The following is a 16,859-nucleotide window of genomic DNA, read 5'->3' on the forward strand; positions in this document are numbered from 1 at the left end:
ACCGCTTGGGAGCGCGGTGGCGCTCCTGCCGAGGGTTCGGATCCCACATACAGACCGGTTCCCGCTCACTGGCTGAGCGAGGTGTGGGAGCAACACCGAGGGTTGCGATCCCGTTGCCGGTCCCGGTCCGGTACGGGCGCGACACTGAGGGTTGCGATCCGTTGCCGGACACGAACAAAGACAAAAAGGAAAAAAAAAAAAATTTATGGGATAAATAAATGAATGAAGGCCTAAATGATAGCAAGAACCTCTCCTACTTCTGACCAAACTAATCACTCTGGCTTGTCCACAGGGCTACACATTTAGCAACTTCATGGACATGCAGATGGCTGACGCTGATGGGTCTGATCGAATGGCAGGAATCTAATTATTAAGTCAGCGTTGCTTCATCTCTGCCTATGAACTGTGTGCATTTCTTTTCATGAACTACTCTAAAAAGTCTTTCTAGAATATGGGGAGTAAGTGCACAAGGAGGGCTGGTGCTTATGTTGTGCTAGAGAATTTACTCAGGCCTCGCTGCCTTCAGCACTGCCTTACACTTCAGCCTGAAGGTGATGTGCAGCAGGAAGTGCATGCCCTCTGCCGCCTCCTCGGCTACCTCCTTCAGTGGGTCCCCACACAGCAGTGCCATCAGAGCCACTAGGTGTCCAAGTCTTTGGAACTGCAGTGGAAGCTAATTAAGAAGGAAAAAAAAATGCCATCAGAATACAAGTGCATTTAGGGGCTTAGATTTGAGTTATTCAGAAGTAATCCCACTTTTACTCCCAACTCAAGAGAAGTGCAAGAGTCACATTCAGCCCTTGGATCTCTGTGAGGTTAACATTCAACCTTTGTAGATATAATATATCCAGCAGATGGTATTATGTAGGGCAAATTCTAACTTAAGTAAATGAACTGAAAGATAAAAACCTTTGTGCATAAAAATGTTCATTCTAGAACTCCTTAAAGACCATATTTTGGAAATAATGCACACTAACAGTAAAACGAATTATGGTACAGCCACTCTATGACTACAACTATCACAAATCAATTCTCCAAGGAATTTATAATGCTGGTAATATACTATTCTCTAAGTGAGAAAGCTGGATGCAAAGCTGAGATGTAGCATTTAATACTATTTAAAAATTTTATTTATTGATATCCTGACATATGGGAAAAAAACCCCAAATCCTGACTTACGGTAGCTGGTAAAAACCAACCATACCAGAAAAAGAAATATAACTTAAATAGTGGAGAAAATCAGACAAATTAAAAAACTAAGGTAGAAAAGATAAATGAAGTAAAGAATTTGGTAAGCATGCAGAAATGCATAATCATCATTTGCTCAAGGCAGGCCACAGAGCTAGTCTCTGAACTTTCTCATGGCTAACGCAGAGGCGCACAGTGTCTGTATAATATGATTCACACTGTTCATAAGATAACAAGCAAACAGCCACGCAGAGAAAGCACAACTTTTCCTAGGATTGAGGAGAAAGAAATTTCTTCTATAGCTCCTCGAAACAAGACACAGAAATTTTGTGAACAATAGCATCTACAACCTATTTATAGTAAACACAGCAACACTTACATGAAGCTGTGTAACATCTTTAATTCACTGATACAACCTTCATTCATTCAGTAAATCAACAAACACAGTCTCAACTGGAAGCCAGGAACTATGACTGACACTGGAATATATGCAGTGAACAAAAAAGAACATCCCTGCTTCTGGAGGTGATAATCTAGTTGGGGAAATATAAAACAATCAAGATAAATAAGTAAAATTTATTACATATCAAATGGTGATAAATGTTATAATGAAGAAAAATGCAGGGGAAAGGAACAGGAATTGTTGTTTTATAATGATCAGGGAAGACCTCACTAATATTGAAATAAGGGATTGAGTCATATAGATGTCTGGGAGAAGAATATTCCAGGCAGACCGAACAGCAAGTGCAAAGGACTGAGAGGAGGGTGTGTGGTGTTTCTGAAGAGCAATAAGTATGCTCAGTTGGCTGGAGGAAAGTAAATGAGAGAAAAAAAATCAGAGGTGGATGAAGAAGGAAGGGGCCAGATGGTGTAGCAACTTACAGAATACTGTAAGGATTTAGGATTTTATTCTGAGTGAGATAGGAAGCCATTAGAAGGTTTTGAGCAGAGAAGGACATAAGCTGATTTACATTTATTCAATAAATATTTAATTGAGCATTGACCAGTTTGGCAGATTCTCTGCCAGGCACTGGAGATACTGTGGTGAACAAAACAAACATAAAAAGATAGTAAAATTAATAAAGAAACAATCAAACTAGTTAACCTCTGATGTTAAGAAGCCCTAGGAAGGAAAAAGAGTGATTTGATAGACAGTAAGAGTAGATCTATCTGTGGTTTTTGAGGTGGAGACATTTGAACTAAGCACTACAGAACGAGTTGGGTTTTGAGGTGGAGACATTTGAACTGAGCACTACAGAACGAGTTGGGTTTTGAGGTGGAGACATTTGAACTGAGCACTACAGAATGAGTTGGGGTTAGCTACTATGTGAAGAGCTGGGGAAGGTCACTCCAAGAAGAGGAAGCAGTGAGTGCAAAGGCCATGAGGCAAGAGGAGCTTTATGTGGTAAGGAATGGAAAGGAGGTCATTGTGGCTGGAGGGTAGTAAGTCAGGGTGTGTATAGAAGCAGGCAGGAGCTAGATCATACACGACCTTGTGTTCTAAGAACAGCTGGAAAACACTGGATCAAAAGAGTGACATGGGGAATAAAAAAAGAAAAAAATAAAGAAAACACAAAGAGGAAAAACAAATAAACAATAAAACAAAACAAAACAAAAGCAAAAGAATGACCTGGGTCTTAGAAGACAACTCTGGCTACATGTAGAGAACAAATTGGAAATGGAAGCCCCCATGTGAACACACCCATGCACAAAAAAGTATTTAGAAGGAATAAATAAAAATGTTAACAGCGGCTGTCTCTGAATGACAAGAAACTAATAATTTTTTTCCTTCTACTTTAAAATGTTTTAAAATATTCCATAATGAGCATATTTGTGCATATTAATAACATTTAAAAAACCAAACTTTTAATAGACAAAAAAATGCTACTGGGGAATTAGTCTCCTAGTCCAACACCAAGTGCTTCTCTAACATTCTTTTTAAAAATTCTTTATCGTTGGGGCCGGCCCGGCAGCGCTCCCGCCCGAGGGTTCGGATCCCACGTATAGGCCGGTTCCCGCTCACTGGCTGAGCGAGGCGCGGGAGCAACACCGAGGTTTGCAATCCCGTTGCCGGTCCCCGGTCCGGTACGGGGGCAACACTGAGGGTTGCGATCCGTTGCCGGACACGGAAAAAAGACAAAAGACAAAAAAAAAAAAAAAAAATTCTTTATCGTTATTCTTTATTATTTAGGTTCCTTTGAGATATGAAAAAAAGTAAGGGACCAAGAGAATATAAATTTGCCAAAGCTCATTAAACTGTACACTTAAATCAGGTGGATTTCACTGTATACAAATTATACCCCAATAAAGTTGATTTAAGAAAAGCTGTGGACCTTCTTCAGAAAAGTCCAGAAGACTGCACCACACCAAAATCTGTACAAAATTTCTGGATGTTCACAGACCCCGATAGCACCCAGGTTACACACCCCTATATTAGCAACTCTCTCTAGTAAAGAAAATGCTAAGGAAGGTCTCCAGGGCCTTGTGAGAGGTTATGTATATAGGAGGGATTAATTTGAAACTCTTTTCTTCTTTAATCTGCAGTCAAAATTAGAGGTTAAGGAATGCAGAAGGAAGACCAATGCGTTATTGTTATCAGAATAGTGCAGTAGTCAGTGACGGCCAGAATTTATTTGCTTTCATTCACTAAAGAGAAAAAAGGAAGTAGCATAGTTTGAGCAGTGGAACTTACTTCAACAAGGAGGTGGAAAGTTTGGGTATATTTCCAATGTGAGAAATAAGAAAGCTAGTGGAATGTAGTCCTTTGAAACAAGACTGTTCGAACATCTGTATCAAGGACAAATTGTCTAAGGAAAATTCTGGCATAAGGACCTAGTATTCCAACCCTACCAACTTCTCTTTCAATTCCCAGGCTTATTATGCAGACCGGAGAAATGACAGATGGAGAACAGGAGAAGCTCCAGTGGCTAGAAGACCTGCTCAAGGAAGAGGAAAGAGGGATCTGCGGATGAAAAAAGATCCAGGAAGGATAATTTTAACTTGGAGAAATGAGAAATGAGGGGATTTTAAAAAAGAGATATCATAAAGAAGATTCAGAACTGACAAGTATGAGATAGAAAGAGAGAAATGTGAGGATTTAAAAAGAGGTACCAAGTTGCTGGTCAAGATGGTGGAATAGACGGTCCCCAGCGTTACTCTCTCCCACAAATCAACCAATTTACAACTATCAAAAAGCAATGACAGCCAAGCTGGGGCTGCTAGAGCTCAGGGGAAGAGGAGGAGAGACCTATGGATTTCATGAAGGCAGGAGAAGCCATGATGAGAGAAAGAAAGGATCGCTTCCACCATTCCATTTCGAATCCCGGCTGCTTCAAGCCTAGCTCTGGTGAGTACACAGAGCAAGAGCTGGCAAAAGCTGCAGCTGTGCCCTTCAGATGGAGTTTTGCTTGGATGTGGCAGGGAAGAAGAGGACCTTGGTGGCCGTCAGGCCAGCACGACCACTAACAGGCTTCCCGTGGACCTACACAGGAATAAGGAGCCATGACAACTGAAAAAAGGAGCCACTCAGAGGCTGGTGAGCACACAGCCTGCCCCATGGGAAGTGTTTGGAGTGTGGGTGGTGGGGGAGACGGGCCACCAGGGTAACACTGGGGCACAGCATGGACGGCTGATCTGCCTCCCAATCAGCACAGGACCACTCAGTGGAGACTGGTTGGGAATACAGAACTGAAGGGGGTTCAGTTTGCTGAAAAGACTCAGGTCCAGACCAGAATATTCACACAATCCAGGTGTACCAGAATTCACAAGACCTGGAAGTCAACAATTAAAACCTGAGCTGCACAAAAAGCCTTCCCCAGGGAATCAGCAGCAAAGCAGCAATTTAGCTCAACCACAGGGCCCAAGTGCTGATCTCTTCAGGAAGTTCCCCCATTTTAGAAGTAAGCAAAGGACAACAAATTAGTTCCAGTCCAGAATTTAAGTGGTGGGAACAGCAAATAATCCAACACAGAACTGAAAGAAAAAACAAAATACCAACAGATCAGAGACAAAGTTTGATATTAACTAGTAAAGGTCTCACATGACCAAGGAATGCCTATAAAACCTAGAAGGAACCAGAAGCACCCTGGGCTCCCAAGCCAGGCAGTGGGGAGAGGGATGTGGGCCTCAGCCACACCCTCTGACATCCCTAACCAGCACAGCGACAACCACCAGGCTGCTGCAGGAAGTGCCCCAGGCTCCTGAGATGGGGCCATTGGGGGCCTCAGGCCTGGGCCATGCCCTCCAACACCCACAACCACCCTAGTGACAACCACCAAGCCACCGCTGGAAGCCCTTGGTCTCCCCTGCAGGAATGAGAGGGGTGCCATGGGCCTCAACCATGCCATGCCCCCCGCTCCTGCCTCCTTATCCCACCCTATTTTCCTTCCCCTTTCTCCTTCCTCCTCCCCTCCAACTACTCTGCAACAACATCTCAGAATGAAAAAAAAATTAATAAACTTATAAAAAAATAAATAAGTAATAAAAAGAGGTACCGTAGTACCATGCTCTTTGAGATGCTGAGAGATATTTGTTGATTTACTTGCACTTGACTTCTGGACTTAATTTCTTCAAATGCAACACTGCAGAGAGACTAGGCCACTGTAGGCTCTCAGGAATTTTCAGATTACATTTACTTATTCATTCAAAAACATTTCCTCTATTACTATGTTCTGGTTGTTGTGCTAAGCAATGGGGGTGCCAAGATTAATAAACATAGTACCTGGCCTCAAACTGCTCATATTTTAGGAGAGGGGTAGATATATAAATAATGCTAAGTGCTGTGATATTAAAGCATAACTGTGGGGGAGTCATAAATAGGAAGGGTAATAGTCTTTGGATCTGTCTTCCTCTGAACTGAAGGGTGCTCACCTTCAAGTTGAGATACCTGGATAAGCACTTCAGAACTTGAGCCATGCTGGCCGTGGCCCGTTCCCGCTCATGGTCTTTGACTGACTGTAACCAGGGTTCCATGTGCTGTGAGAAATAAAGAGAGGCTAAATGGTTTATCAGGAAGATTTGGAATAAGACTTTAATTGTCTTTGGAAGAAAATGTAGAGAAAGAAGTCCCATGTTACCACTATGTCTCAAAATATTTTACTAAATGATGAATGAGTTTGTGTTGGAAATGAAAGTGGTATTTTATTTTCTAGACTTATTTTCCCTTCATCCCAACTTCTTCAATTAATTATTCTATTCTTCTGCATGTTTTTAAACCTTTCAAATCTGATTTGGAAAGAAATTAGATTAATAATGTGCTATTAAAGACCTCTGAGGATGGGGAAATTGCATCTACTTGGTCAGGGAAGGATTCGTGGAGAAGACAATATCCGCGATTAGGAGTTTATAAAGAAGGTGGCATTTTGGGTAGAAGAAACGGCTTGAACTAAGCTGCCAAGGCAGGAAAGTACAAGGTACAACTGGACCAATGAAACCCAATCTGGCTAGTGTGTTAATAGAAGAAAAGTGAAAAATAATGTTAAGGTCAGTTAAGGCAAGGATAAATGCCCATCTGAACTTAGGTGCAAATGACTAATAATAGCTTAAAGGGTTTTTCCTATTCTGGGATATCTGCATCTTAAAAAAGGGCAAGAGAGCAAAATGCTTGAACTGCAGTGAATGAAGTAAATCCATAATGATGGAATGGCATATACTGGAACAGGTACAGATGGGGACATGTGGTCATTTATGACCTCTGAGTCCCAACTAGTAGGAAGTTACCTATTTTCTAACTCATGAGGCTAACTTTGTCACCTGGTCACTGACTGAAATTCTTCTATGCTAGTAAGAAATAACAATTCAAGGAATAATCATAGCAACCATTTAAACCTTTATTAAAGGCCATTTATTCAACACTCACAGTAATTATTATCTCCATGTAAAGGTAAGGAAATGAGACTCTCAGAAAGCAAATTCCTTGCAGAATTATAGCAGAACTTATAACCAGTGACTGGCAGAGAGTTAGAATTTGTACCCGTCTCTGACTCAAAGCTGACAGCTGATACTCGTAACTACTGTGTTGTCTTCTACAACTTAATTCTCCCACATTTTCTTTTCCACTTTCACCAGTTAAATAAGACTAGCTTCCCATTTCCCCTAATATCTTGTTTACCTCAAAAATGGTGTCAAGATTTTCCAAATGTGGGTCTTTCACCACCAAACTCTGGAGCATTTTTGAGAATGCCTGAAATGTCTGCCTGTAGAGACACTGAAGACACAGGGTCAGTGATACCCTCCCCTAACCCCACATGAAGTTCCCCAAGCACTGTACACTTTTAAGGCTCTTCTCATTATCTTGAGATGTTACTCATAGTTGTAGAACCAGCGTAAAAGTACTGGTAGACAGTTTGTGGCATGAGGTGAAACAGAATAAATCTTCATTTTAAATGGACACCTCAACATTACTGGGATCACAGTTGACTGATTCTAACTACATCTGGGGACTCACTTAAGGGTCATCAAGATACTTTTCAAGTTGGGTTGTGATTCTTTCCTATTTCTTGAAACAGAGAGGAACAAAGTCCCCTCTGATGACTGCTTTACCAGCCAGATTTCTAGCTACAGTGGAAGGTCAGGGCCTTTGCACTTCTTTCTCCTCCCTGTGCCTGAACTCTCCTCCTCCAGACACTTCCACACCCTTTCTTCAACTATCACCTATCAGGAGGGCTTGCCCTGACCACCCTCTGTAAAAAAGCCCCCATGCCTCCCAACCACAGTACTCCTTCCCTGCTTTAGTTTTTTTTGTAACACTACCAGTGTACGTATTATCTCTATTTACCAGTGGTTTGTCTCTCTGCACTAAAACACAAGCTCCATGGATGAGAGTGTGTGCTGCTGTAGTCCTGTTGCCTGTCACAATGCTTAGCACATGGTGACCCTTAAATAAATGTCTGTTGAATGTGTGAATAAATACTTATTTTAAAGCGAAAAGGAAGGAAAGAAGGAATGAAGGGAAAATGAAAGAAGACAAAATAAAGAAGAAAAAAAGCTATTATCTTATTTAACCACCTATTTCATTCATTTAAAAAAATGTTTTTTGGCTAGTTTCAAAAAATCAAAGGTACTCTCAAAAGTCAAGATCAGCTGACCCCGTGGATAGAAAGCTACTAAAACAAAGTGTGAGTTACCTCTGAGTTGTAGGGTCCACTTGGCATGACTTCCTGTAGGTGGATAAGAGTCTTTACAGAGGGCAGAGTGATTATACTTCTGGTGATAAGACTGAACAAGTCAGCTCGATCTTCAGAGCCAAACAGCACATGGACATCTTGGTAACTAAGAAAAGACAGATTGGGAATACCAAGCCAGGAAGAGAGTTTGATCTGATATTGATAAGCAGGGATCAAAGTAGCTAAAAAGGGAAGTGTACACTAATTAGTGTATCATTCTGATGGAAGAGATAAATGGCATGGCTTGACTGTCTGTTTAGATAAACCACAAAAGATTAGAGGAAGAGTTTCCCCCTAGAAGTCACTGGAGTGATATTCTTCCAGGCTTTCCTCCAGTTCAGCCACAGAGGGAAGTCTCCTGCAGTCTCATATAGTAAGCCACAATTTTCCAAAGTGTGTTCTGCTGAATGTTAGTTTGGGAAATGGTGGGTAGAATCAAGTTAAAAACTTTTTAACTACAGGACTGCTCAGGACCTTTAATCAGTTTAATCACTGCAGTACAAAACTCCAAGAGAGGTAAACAGCAGGCAGCCCTTTCAAATTTCTTAGACCTTACAACTCTACTGTCATGAAGCATATATGGGAGTAACTTTCCATTGATTGTACTTTAGACAAAACTGAACTTCAAAGAGGTTCCAATACTGACTTTCAGATATGGATGGTAGCATACATGAAATCAAAGTTTTTACACAGAAACATGGATTTGGTTTCCCCTTCCCTATCTAATTAGTTTTCAAAAGTTGAAAATATGGAACAAGGGCTGTTCCATTAGCTCAGTTGGTTAGACTGCAGTGTTATAACATCAAGGTTGACGGTTCAGATCACTGTATCAGCCAGCCACAAACAAACAAACAAAAGGAACATGTCAGTTGGCTCTGGCATTAGCCCCGAATGAGAAACCCCTGTATGAACATGTGCTATGGGTTAAATGTGTCCCCCAAAGGTTCATGTATTGTAAACTTAATCCCTGTTGTAACAGTGTTAAGAGGATGGGAAATCCTATTGTGGTAACTGAAAGGTGGGGCCTTTAAGAGGTGATTAGATTGTGAGGACTGTACCTTTCTGAATGGATTAATCCATTGATGGTTTAATGGGTGGTAATGGGTGTGGCTCTGATGGCTTTAAAAGGAGAGAAAGTGAGGAGGTTGGCATTCTCTTACTCAGCCCATTTGCCATGTGATAGCCTGTGTCACTATGGACTCTCTGAGCCACTACCAAGAACAAGGCCCTCACCAGATGTGTTCCCTGGACTTTGGAATTCCCAGACTCTGAAACTGTAAGAAATGAACTTATTTCTTTATAAATCACCCTGTTTCAGGTATTCCATTATAAGTAACACAAATGAGCTAATACAACATGTAAGGGGCATGTGAGTGTCACCTGAGGTCAGTGATGGTGACAAAGACCTCCTGGCGCACAGGGCTAAACAGAGAATGCAGGGGCTCCTCTTGCACCAGTACCTGCAATGAAAAGGAAAGAATGTTAGAGAGTTGAGAATGTACCAACTCATTAGGCCAGAGATGATCAGAGCTGTGGATGGCCTGCAAGAACACCAGGCTCTTCAGCCTGCCCAACTCTTTGGCACCACAGGATGGGCAGCTGCACAGTGGTGGAACTAGTGTATACTCTTCGGAGCCAGAACCCAGACCCTGGCTCTGTCACCAACTAATAAAAAAAAAAATTAACTTAATAATTAAAAAATTAAATTGGAATAACTTTCCAAAGTACAAATTGGCAGAGGGAAAGCTGCCTTGCTGTGCTGGAAAAATGTGCAGATGGATGGAGAAGGAAAAACAAGGGCTTTGGAGCTAGATAGTCCTTGGGGACTAGCTATACAGTCCACTCATTCATTGTGGGACCCTGAGTGTATTAGTTGACTTCCCTGTGCCTGGGTTTCCTTATCTGTATGGGGGAAATGAGACATATTTCAGCGACTTGATGTGAGGAGCAAATGTAAATGGTTGTAGTGGATATCTTACTGGATTGTCTATCCAGCTTCTCTGGGCATTGCCCCCAGCCCATAGGAATGGGCATCTCACAGGCATGTTTCTGCTAAATAATTCTGTCCCACTGGCCACAGCTATTTGTCCGGGAGTAGACACCACGGTCAATTAAATTCTCTCAGGAATCTGGTAATTGGGACAAAGAGCTTCAATCTCAGTCTGGCTGGTCTTCTAAAAGGAAAAGTTTTTTAAAATTTGGGAGCACTGGTCCTTGTGGACAAGGTAACAGAGAGAGCCAATTTTGGAAGAGAGAAGGGGACAGAGAAAGAATGAAATGGAAATGCATACAAAGGAGCAAAGAGAAGAGATCAAGAGAAAATTTTCTCCGAGTATGTGGAAACTTCGTATTTTCTAGATTCATTCCCTTCCTGGGGCAGGCTGCTCTTCCTGTCATGGGGTTCTAGAGAACACTCAGTGATCCCTAGACCAAATCTCCCCTTTTGTTTCAGCTGCCTCTAGAGGATTTCTCTCATCTGCCACCAAAAAGACCTCACGATGATCTTAGGAGGCAGTAAGCACTCAATAAATACTATCAGGTTCCCTTTCTTGACCCTTTCTAACTTTTTCTCTTCTCACTTTCCAACTCTGGTCTGACTCAGATCTTGCTGGCGGCCTGCTCCTCTCCTTCCTTTATTTATTTCCTCAAAAAGCTCCGTTATCTTTATGGCTTTATAGACTAAAAGGAACAAAACATAAGATTCTGTCCTTGGAAGCTCTCCCAGGGCTCTCCTCACCCACATCTAGTTATCTCAAGGCACCACCATTAAAAGTCGTAACCACCAAAATTTACAGCATTTTGGTGTTAAAAAGTAAGTTCATTATCCTCTTCATCTGTAGTGGACTGAATTATGTCCCCCCAAAACTTACTGAAGCTTGACTTGTGTCCCCCAAGTCATATATATTTGAAATTTGGTCCCCACTGTGACTGTTAAGAGGGTGGGAAACCCTATTGTGGTAATGGAAAGGTGGAGCCTTGAAGAGGTGATTAGAGTGTAGGAGCAGGCCACAGTGAATGGATTAAAAATGGTGGCCAGGGGCACAGGGCTTTAAAAGAAGAGAGAGGAGAGTCTGTGTCTTTCTCTCTGCTTCCACCATCTTGCAATGTGAGACCCCTGGGTCACTGTCGCCACCACCAAATGGACTTTGGACTTCCCAGCCTCAGACACTGTAACCAATAAATTTCATTTTTCTTTATAAATCACTCAGTTTCAGGAGTTTTCTAATAAGCAACAGAAAGGAACTAATACACCTTCCAAATGTTACACCTTCCTAGCCTTTAATAGTTGTCAATGGTGCCCTTTCTCAGGGCTCATAAAAAAGATCATTTATTCTTTTTTTTTAAATTTATTTTTACTTTTTTTCTTCTTTTTTTGTAAAAGATTATTTATGACTTTTTTCTCTTTTATTCACTCTACACACCCCATCTATTATGGCAATAGCCACTCTCTGCTCTGCACGGTGTCTGTGATTCCCCATTCCTGCAGCCATACACCTCCACGCCGGTGAAGGCAGTGCCTGTTAGCTGAACCCCCAGGCCTGCAATCTCTTCTGACTTCAATTTACATGACCCACTTCTTCCAGAATAATCTTTTGTTTTCTTTTTAAAAACAGTTAGGTATTAAAGGCTTATTATTTGTTCACAGTTATGCTAGCCACTAGGGGGAATTCAGAAGTGAGAGGCTATTTTTTTGTTTGCAAAGTACCTGTATAGTGGGAACCTCCTGGGGTGACTGCTCAGATCACAACAATCATCCCTTCTCTCTGGGAATGCCTCCAATATACAGGGAGGGATGGCCAGAAGTCATGGCGTTCATTCATGACCCTGCTCCCAGACATACTAGACTGATGTGGAGTGGAGAACAGACCTGAACTGGACTAATCAGATTCTCTCTTGCAGAATTTGGAATTTTAGAGTGCCAGACATGGACTGGGAACTGGTAGAGGTTTGAGTCATAGTGATAGTAGAGCAGTCCCTATCTTTGAGATCCCTGGAGGGGTCCTGAAACTTACTTTTCTGGAGGTTTGATTGTTAAAATCTCTTCCTTAGAGTCTAAGAGAGATGTCCCAGCATCCTTTTATTGTTTTTTCATATTTATTTATTTTTTTTTGGCAGCTGGCCAGTACAGGGATCCAAACCCTTGACCTTGGTGTTATAACATTATTTCTTATTTTTTGTGGCGGCTGGCCCACAGGGATGGAACCCTGGATCTTGGTGTTACCAATACCACCCTCTAACCAACTGTACTAACCAGCCAGCCTTGAGCCAGAGTTGATTTTTGTTGCTTGCTCCAAGAAGAATTTTAACCAGTATTAACAAAATGAGACACTTTGTCTCAAAGGTCTTAAGAAAAGCCAGACAGATTGTAATATCTCTGTTTCACAGGTGGAGCTACTGAGGTTCAGAGAAGCTAAGAGATTTGTCAAAGGTAGGTAGGGTTTTGTGGAGAACCCCAGATGCAGAACTAGGATGGAGTCTCAACCTGGCAGAGAATTAAGAGGCACTAAGGACAAATTTGGTTACATTAAAATTCTGTTATAGCAGATCTTGGAGCCCAGGTCACTAAAAATCACCCCCCTAGCCACTCTGTCATACTGTAAGATAAAAAACCCTGGCCTTGGCATAGCCAAGTAGTAATCTCCAGCTTACCATATGAGGTCCCCAAACAGTGGTCCCTTCTCTCTTCTTTTTTTTTTTTTGTCTTTTTGTCTTTTTTCGTGACCAGCAACGGATTGCAACCCTCAGTGTCGCGCCTGTACCGGACCAGGACCGGCAACGGGATCGCAACCCTCGGTGTTGCCCCCACTCCTCGCTCAGCCAGTGAGCGGCCGGTCTGTAGGTGGGATCCGAACCCTCGGCGGGAGCGCCGCCGCGCTCCCAAGCGGCGCACTGTAGCAGTGCGCCATCGGGCTTCTCTCTTCTTTCAACACTATCCATCATATCCTTCAAGGCTTAGATCAGGAGATCTCCCTGGATTAATTTCACCCGAATCTCATCATCACTTTACTTTATATTCCAGTTGCCAGAGAATTTACTTTATATTCCAACTTTTTTAAAATTAAAGTTCTCAACAGATTTTTTTTTACAATTTTTTTGATTTTGAGGTAATAGATGCACAATAAACTGTACATATTTAAACTACAGTTCGATGATTTTTTAAAAAAAATTTTATGAAGTTTATTGAGAGCCAAATATGAAGATCAACCTGGGAAACACCATCTGACAGAATCAGAGAAGTGCTCCCTCATAATATTTTTTTTTTTTGTCCTATTTGAGACTGGCCACACCGCGCTCAGCCAGTGAGCGCTGTGAGTGCACTGGTCATCCCTATATAGGATCCGAACCCGCGGAGGGAGCGCTGCTGCGCTCCCAGCGCCGCACTCTCCCAAGTACACCACGGGTTCGGCCCTCCTCATAATTTTTTATGTATGTATACATCCATAAAACCATTGACACCATCAAAATTATGAATATTTTGATCACTCCCAAAAGTTTCCTTGTACTATTTTGTAATTCTTCCCTGCTTCACTCCTACCTCCAAGCAAACATTGATCTGCTGTTGCTATGGATTAGTTTGCATTTTCTAGAATTTTTTATAAATGGAATCACAGTGTATCCTCTTTTTTTGTCTGGCATCTTTCACTCAGCATAATTATTCTGAGATTCTTCCAAGTTGTAGCATTTATCAATTTTTTTTCATTCCTTTTTATTCCTGAGTAGTATTCAGGCTATGTATGGATATACCATGATTTGTTTATCCATTCATCTGCTGATGAACACTGGGTCGCTTCCAGTATTTGGCTCATACATACAGAGCTTCTGCTATGAACATATGTGCACACCTCTTTGTGTGGATATATGCTTCATTTTACCTAGGACTGGAGTTTCTGAGTCATATGGTAAGTGTATATTTAACTTTTTAAGAAACAGCCAAACCATTTTCCAAAGTGGTTGCACCATCTCACATTCCTACCAGCAGTATATGAGAGTTTTAGTTGCTGCGTATCCTCATCAACATTTGGTATTGCCTTTCTTTTTTATTTTAGCTATCCTAGTAAGTGTGTAGTTGAATCTTACTGTGGTTTTAGTTTGCTTTTCCCTAATCACAATAATGGAGCATCTTCTCATGTGCTTATTTATAAATCTTCTTTGGAGAATTATCATAGCAGATTTTTTTCTCTTCCTTTCCATTTTCTGTTCTTGGATTCCTTGGCTCTTTTTATTTGGATACAGAAAAGCCATGTATTGGTATGGGTCACAAGAAAACTGGCAAATGCCTTCAAGTTTTCTTTCTCAATAATGACCGTGGCTTTCCCCTCCTTGTAGGTTCATCAGCAGAATGGCTTTCCCTCCTGGGCACCTCGCCTCTTGGTTGTTGGGAGCAGTGCTTTTTCAACCCTGGCACATGGGCCTGCAGAGACTTTGTAGACTGCTACAGTGATGCTTGCAATTTTCTCATGGACACTAGCTACCTTTAACACTTCAAGGATGAGGCCCTTGCCAGCCCATACTTTGATTATTGTCGTTTTAATTTGTTTTTCCCTAATCACAATAATGGAGCATCTTTTGTAGGCATATCTGATGTAGGCATTTTACTACTGGCTGGACAGATTCAAATGCAGAGCATGGGCAATTCAGTGTGCTTTTGCATTTGTGCATTTTCTGAGCTGACTGGCCGAACCATGTGGCAACCATTGCTGCCAATTCTGGTGGAAGTGGAGCTTTGGAAACATGCTACCTTGGCTGGGTCCTATGACTGCCTATAGCCCTTCCAAGGAGTATAGCCAAGTAAAAAGCTGCATTCATTCTTAAATCTGCATTATCATTCTGTTCTTCTTAATGTATTATTTAAAATGGTTCTCAACCTACTTACCTTTTCAGGTGGGGTCACTTTCAGATAAACAGTAATCTCTTGGAGTGCAAGGACTAAAGTTTCCAGGAAGTTTGTAAACTTTTATCAAAGTACTATAGTGTACTAGATATAGAAGATCACTGGTAACTGTCTATCATATAACAACTGTTAGTTGACTAGCCTTCACTTTAAAAAACTAATTATCAATCTAATTAATCAGGCTTACAGTTCTGTGGTATCAAAAAAAGCCTGCTCATCTTCCTGGAACATATAAAAAATCTCTTATTCAGAATTTTAGAGCTTTACAGAAACTGCAGGGAGCATTTCACAGATGAGAAAACTAAAGCACCAAGAAGTTGAGTACCTGCTTAAGTATATCACATCCTTTGTAAAGAAAACCCTTCTGGATCCTTTGACATGGAATTGACCATTCTCTCATTCCTCTGTGCCCCCAATATACCCATTAAAACTTTCGTCACAGTCCCTGTGTTACTTGATTATACCTTGCTTGGCTGTAGGAACAGGGTTATGTCTTCTTTGTCTTTGTAGCTCCAATTCCCAGGACAGTGCCTGGAACTGTCAGGCACTTAATAAGGAAATGAATAGATGAGTTGGTGGCAGTGTGTGGCTAAAGTCCAAATAGGACAAAGTACTATAATAACAATAATACAATCATGTTTCTTGAATGTATAATATGTGTTAGGTACCATGTTACATGGCTTACATTTATTTCTTATTTAATGCTCACAATAGATCTATAAAGTAGATACAGCTATTCTTATTTTATAGATGAGGAAACTGAGGCATTGAGAAGTTAAGTAATTTCCCAAAGTCACACAGCTATAAAGAGGCAGAGCTGGCATTTGAACCAAGACGTTTGATTACAGAGTCTCCTCAAAACTACTGCTTGAGTAGTAAGAATGAAGCTTTTGCTTTGCTGAGAAATTTAAATGCTGTTCGTCTCCTTTTTACTCTTCTTTTTATTGGTTTTCAAGGGCGATTATATTTGTGGGGTAACCCTGAGTATTTTTCCTCCATGCAGAGGTTCTAATGTGAGAAGAGGTTAAAGGAATTGAAAACATAGGTGAAGCCACTAAAAAATGTGCTAGCCAAGTACTGAATTTATGTGGTCCCAATAATTTGTGGTAAGGTCACAATACTTACATTTAGGATATACACAATGTCTGCTATGTGGCTGCGAATGAATGATTCTGTGGTTTCATCATAAGGTAGAGTTCGGCTGAGAGAAGATAAAGATCTTAGGAATGTCAGCTTTTCAAGTTCATCCTGAATTTGTGGAAAAATGATAAAAACACAATTATATATTATAATCTTATTTGATAATTATAGATGGCTTTTGAAGTTTCTTGGAATGTTGTAAACATCTGACATCTCATTCACTCCAATATGAGTCTTTTTGGCGTGGTCCACGCCATGGCAGTACCCTAAAGGAGTCAGCTTGGGCTGCCCTCTCCAAGTTGGCAAGGCCACTGGAGGGAGAGCTGCTGGCAAGGCCACAGCTACGAGCACTTGCTACAACCAGAAGGGCTGCCTGCCTCGGCTTTGTGGCCATTGCCTTCTCTTTCGATATTTTGGTTAGCGTGGCAGTTCTCTGAATTCCCAAAAGATTATAAAAATAACACAAATAATTATGC

At 41.3% G+C, this 16,859-nt stretch overlaps 1 protein-coding gene across 2 annotated transcripts in view; it reads right to left on the bottom strand.

Annotated features, from left to right (window-relative positions):
- MROH8 (maestro heat-like repeat family member 8) overlaps positions 1-16,859 on the bottom strand; it is a 56,844-nt gene that overhangs the window by 27,463 nt on the left and 12,522 nt on the right. The window contains exons 4-9 of one of the 2 annotated variants that reach the window (XM_008575431.1): positions 16,369-16,491; positions 9,732-9,811; positions 8,313-8,457; positions 7,298-7,393; positions 6,058-6,162; positions 538-673 (exon numbers count right to left, since the gene is read on the bottom strand). In XM_008575431.1, coding sequence (XP_008573653.1) covers positions 538-673; positions 6,058-6,162; positions 7,298-7,393; positions 8,313-8,457; positions 9,732-9,811; positions 16,369-16,491 — 685 coding nt within the window. The remainder of the gene's footprint in view (positions 1-537; positions 674-6,057; positions 6,163-7,297; positions 7,394-8,312; positions 8,458-9,731; positions 9,812-16,368; positions 16,492-16,859) is intronic. The other variant, XM_008575438.1, reaches the window with a different exon arrangement.

The sequence above is a fragment of the Galeopterus variegatus genome, unplaced genomic scaffold (genome assembly GCF_000696425.1).
Source record: "Galeopterus variegatus unplaced genomic scaffold, G_variegatus-3.0.2 Scaffold59, whole genome shotgun sequence".
NCBI lineage: Eukaryota > Metazoa > Chordata > Mammalia > Dermoptera > Cynocephalidae > Galeopterus > Galeopterus variegatus.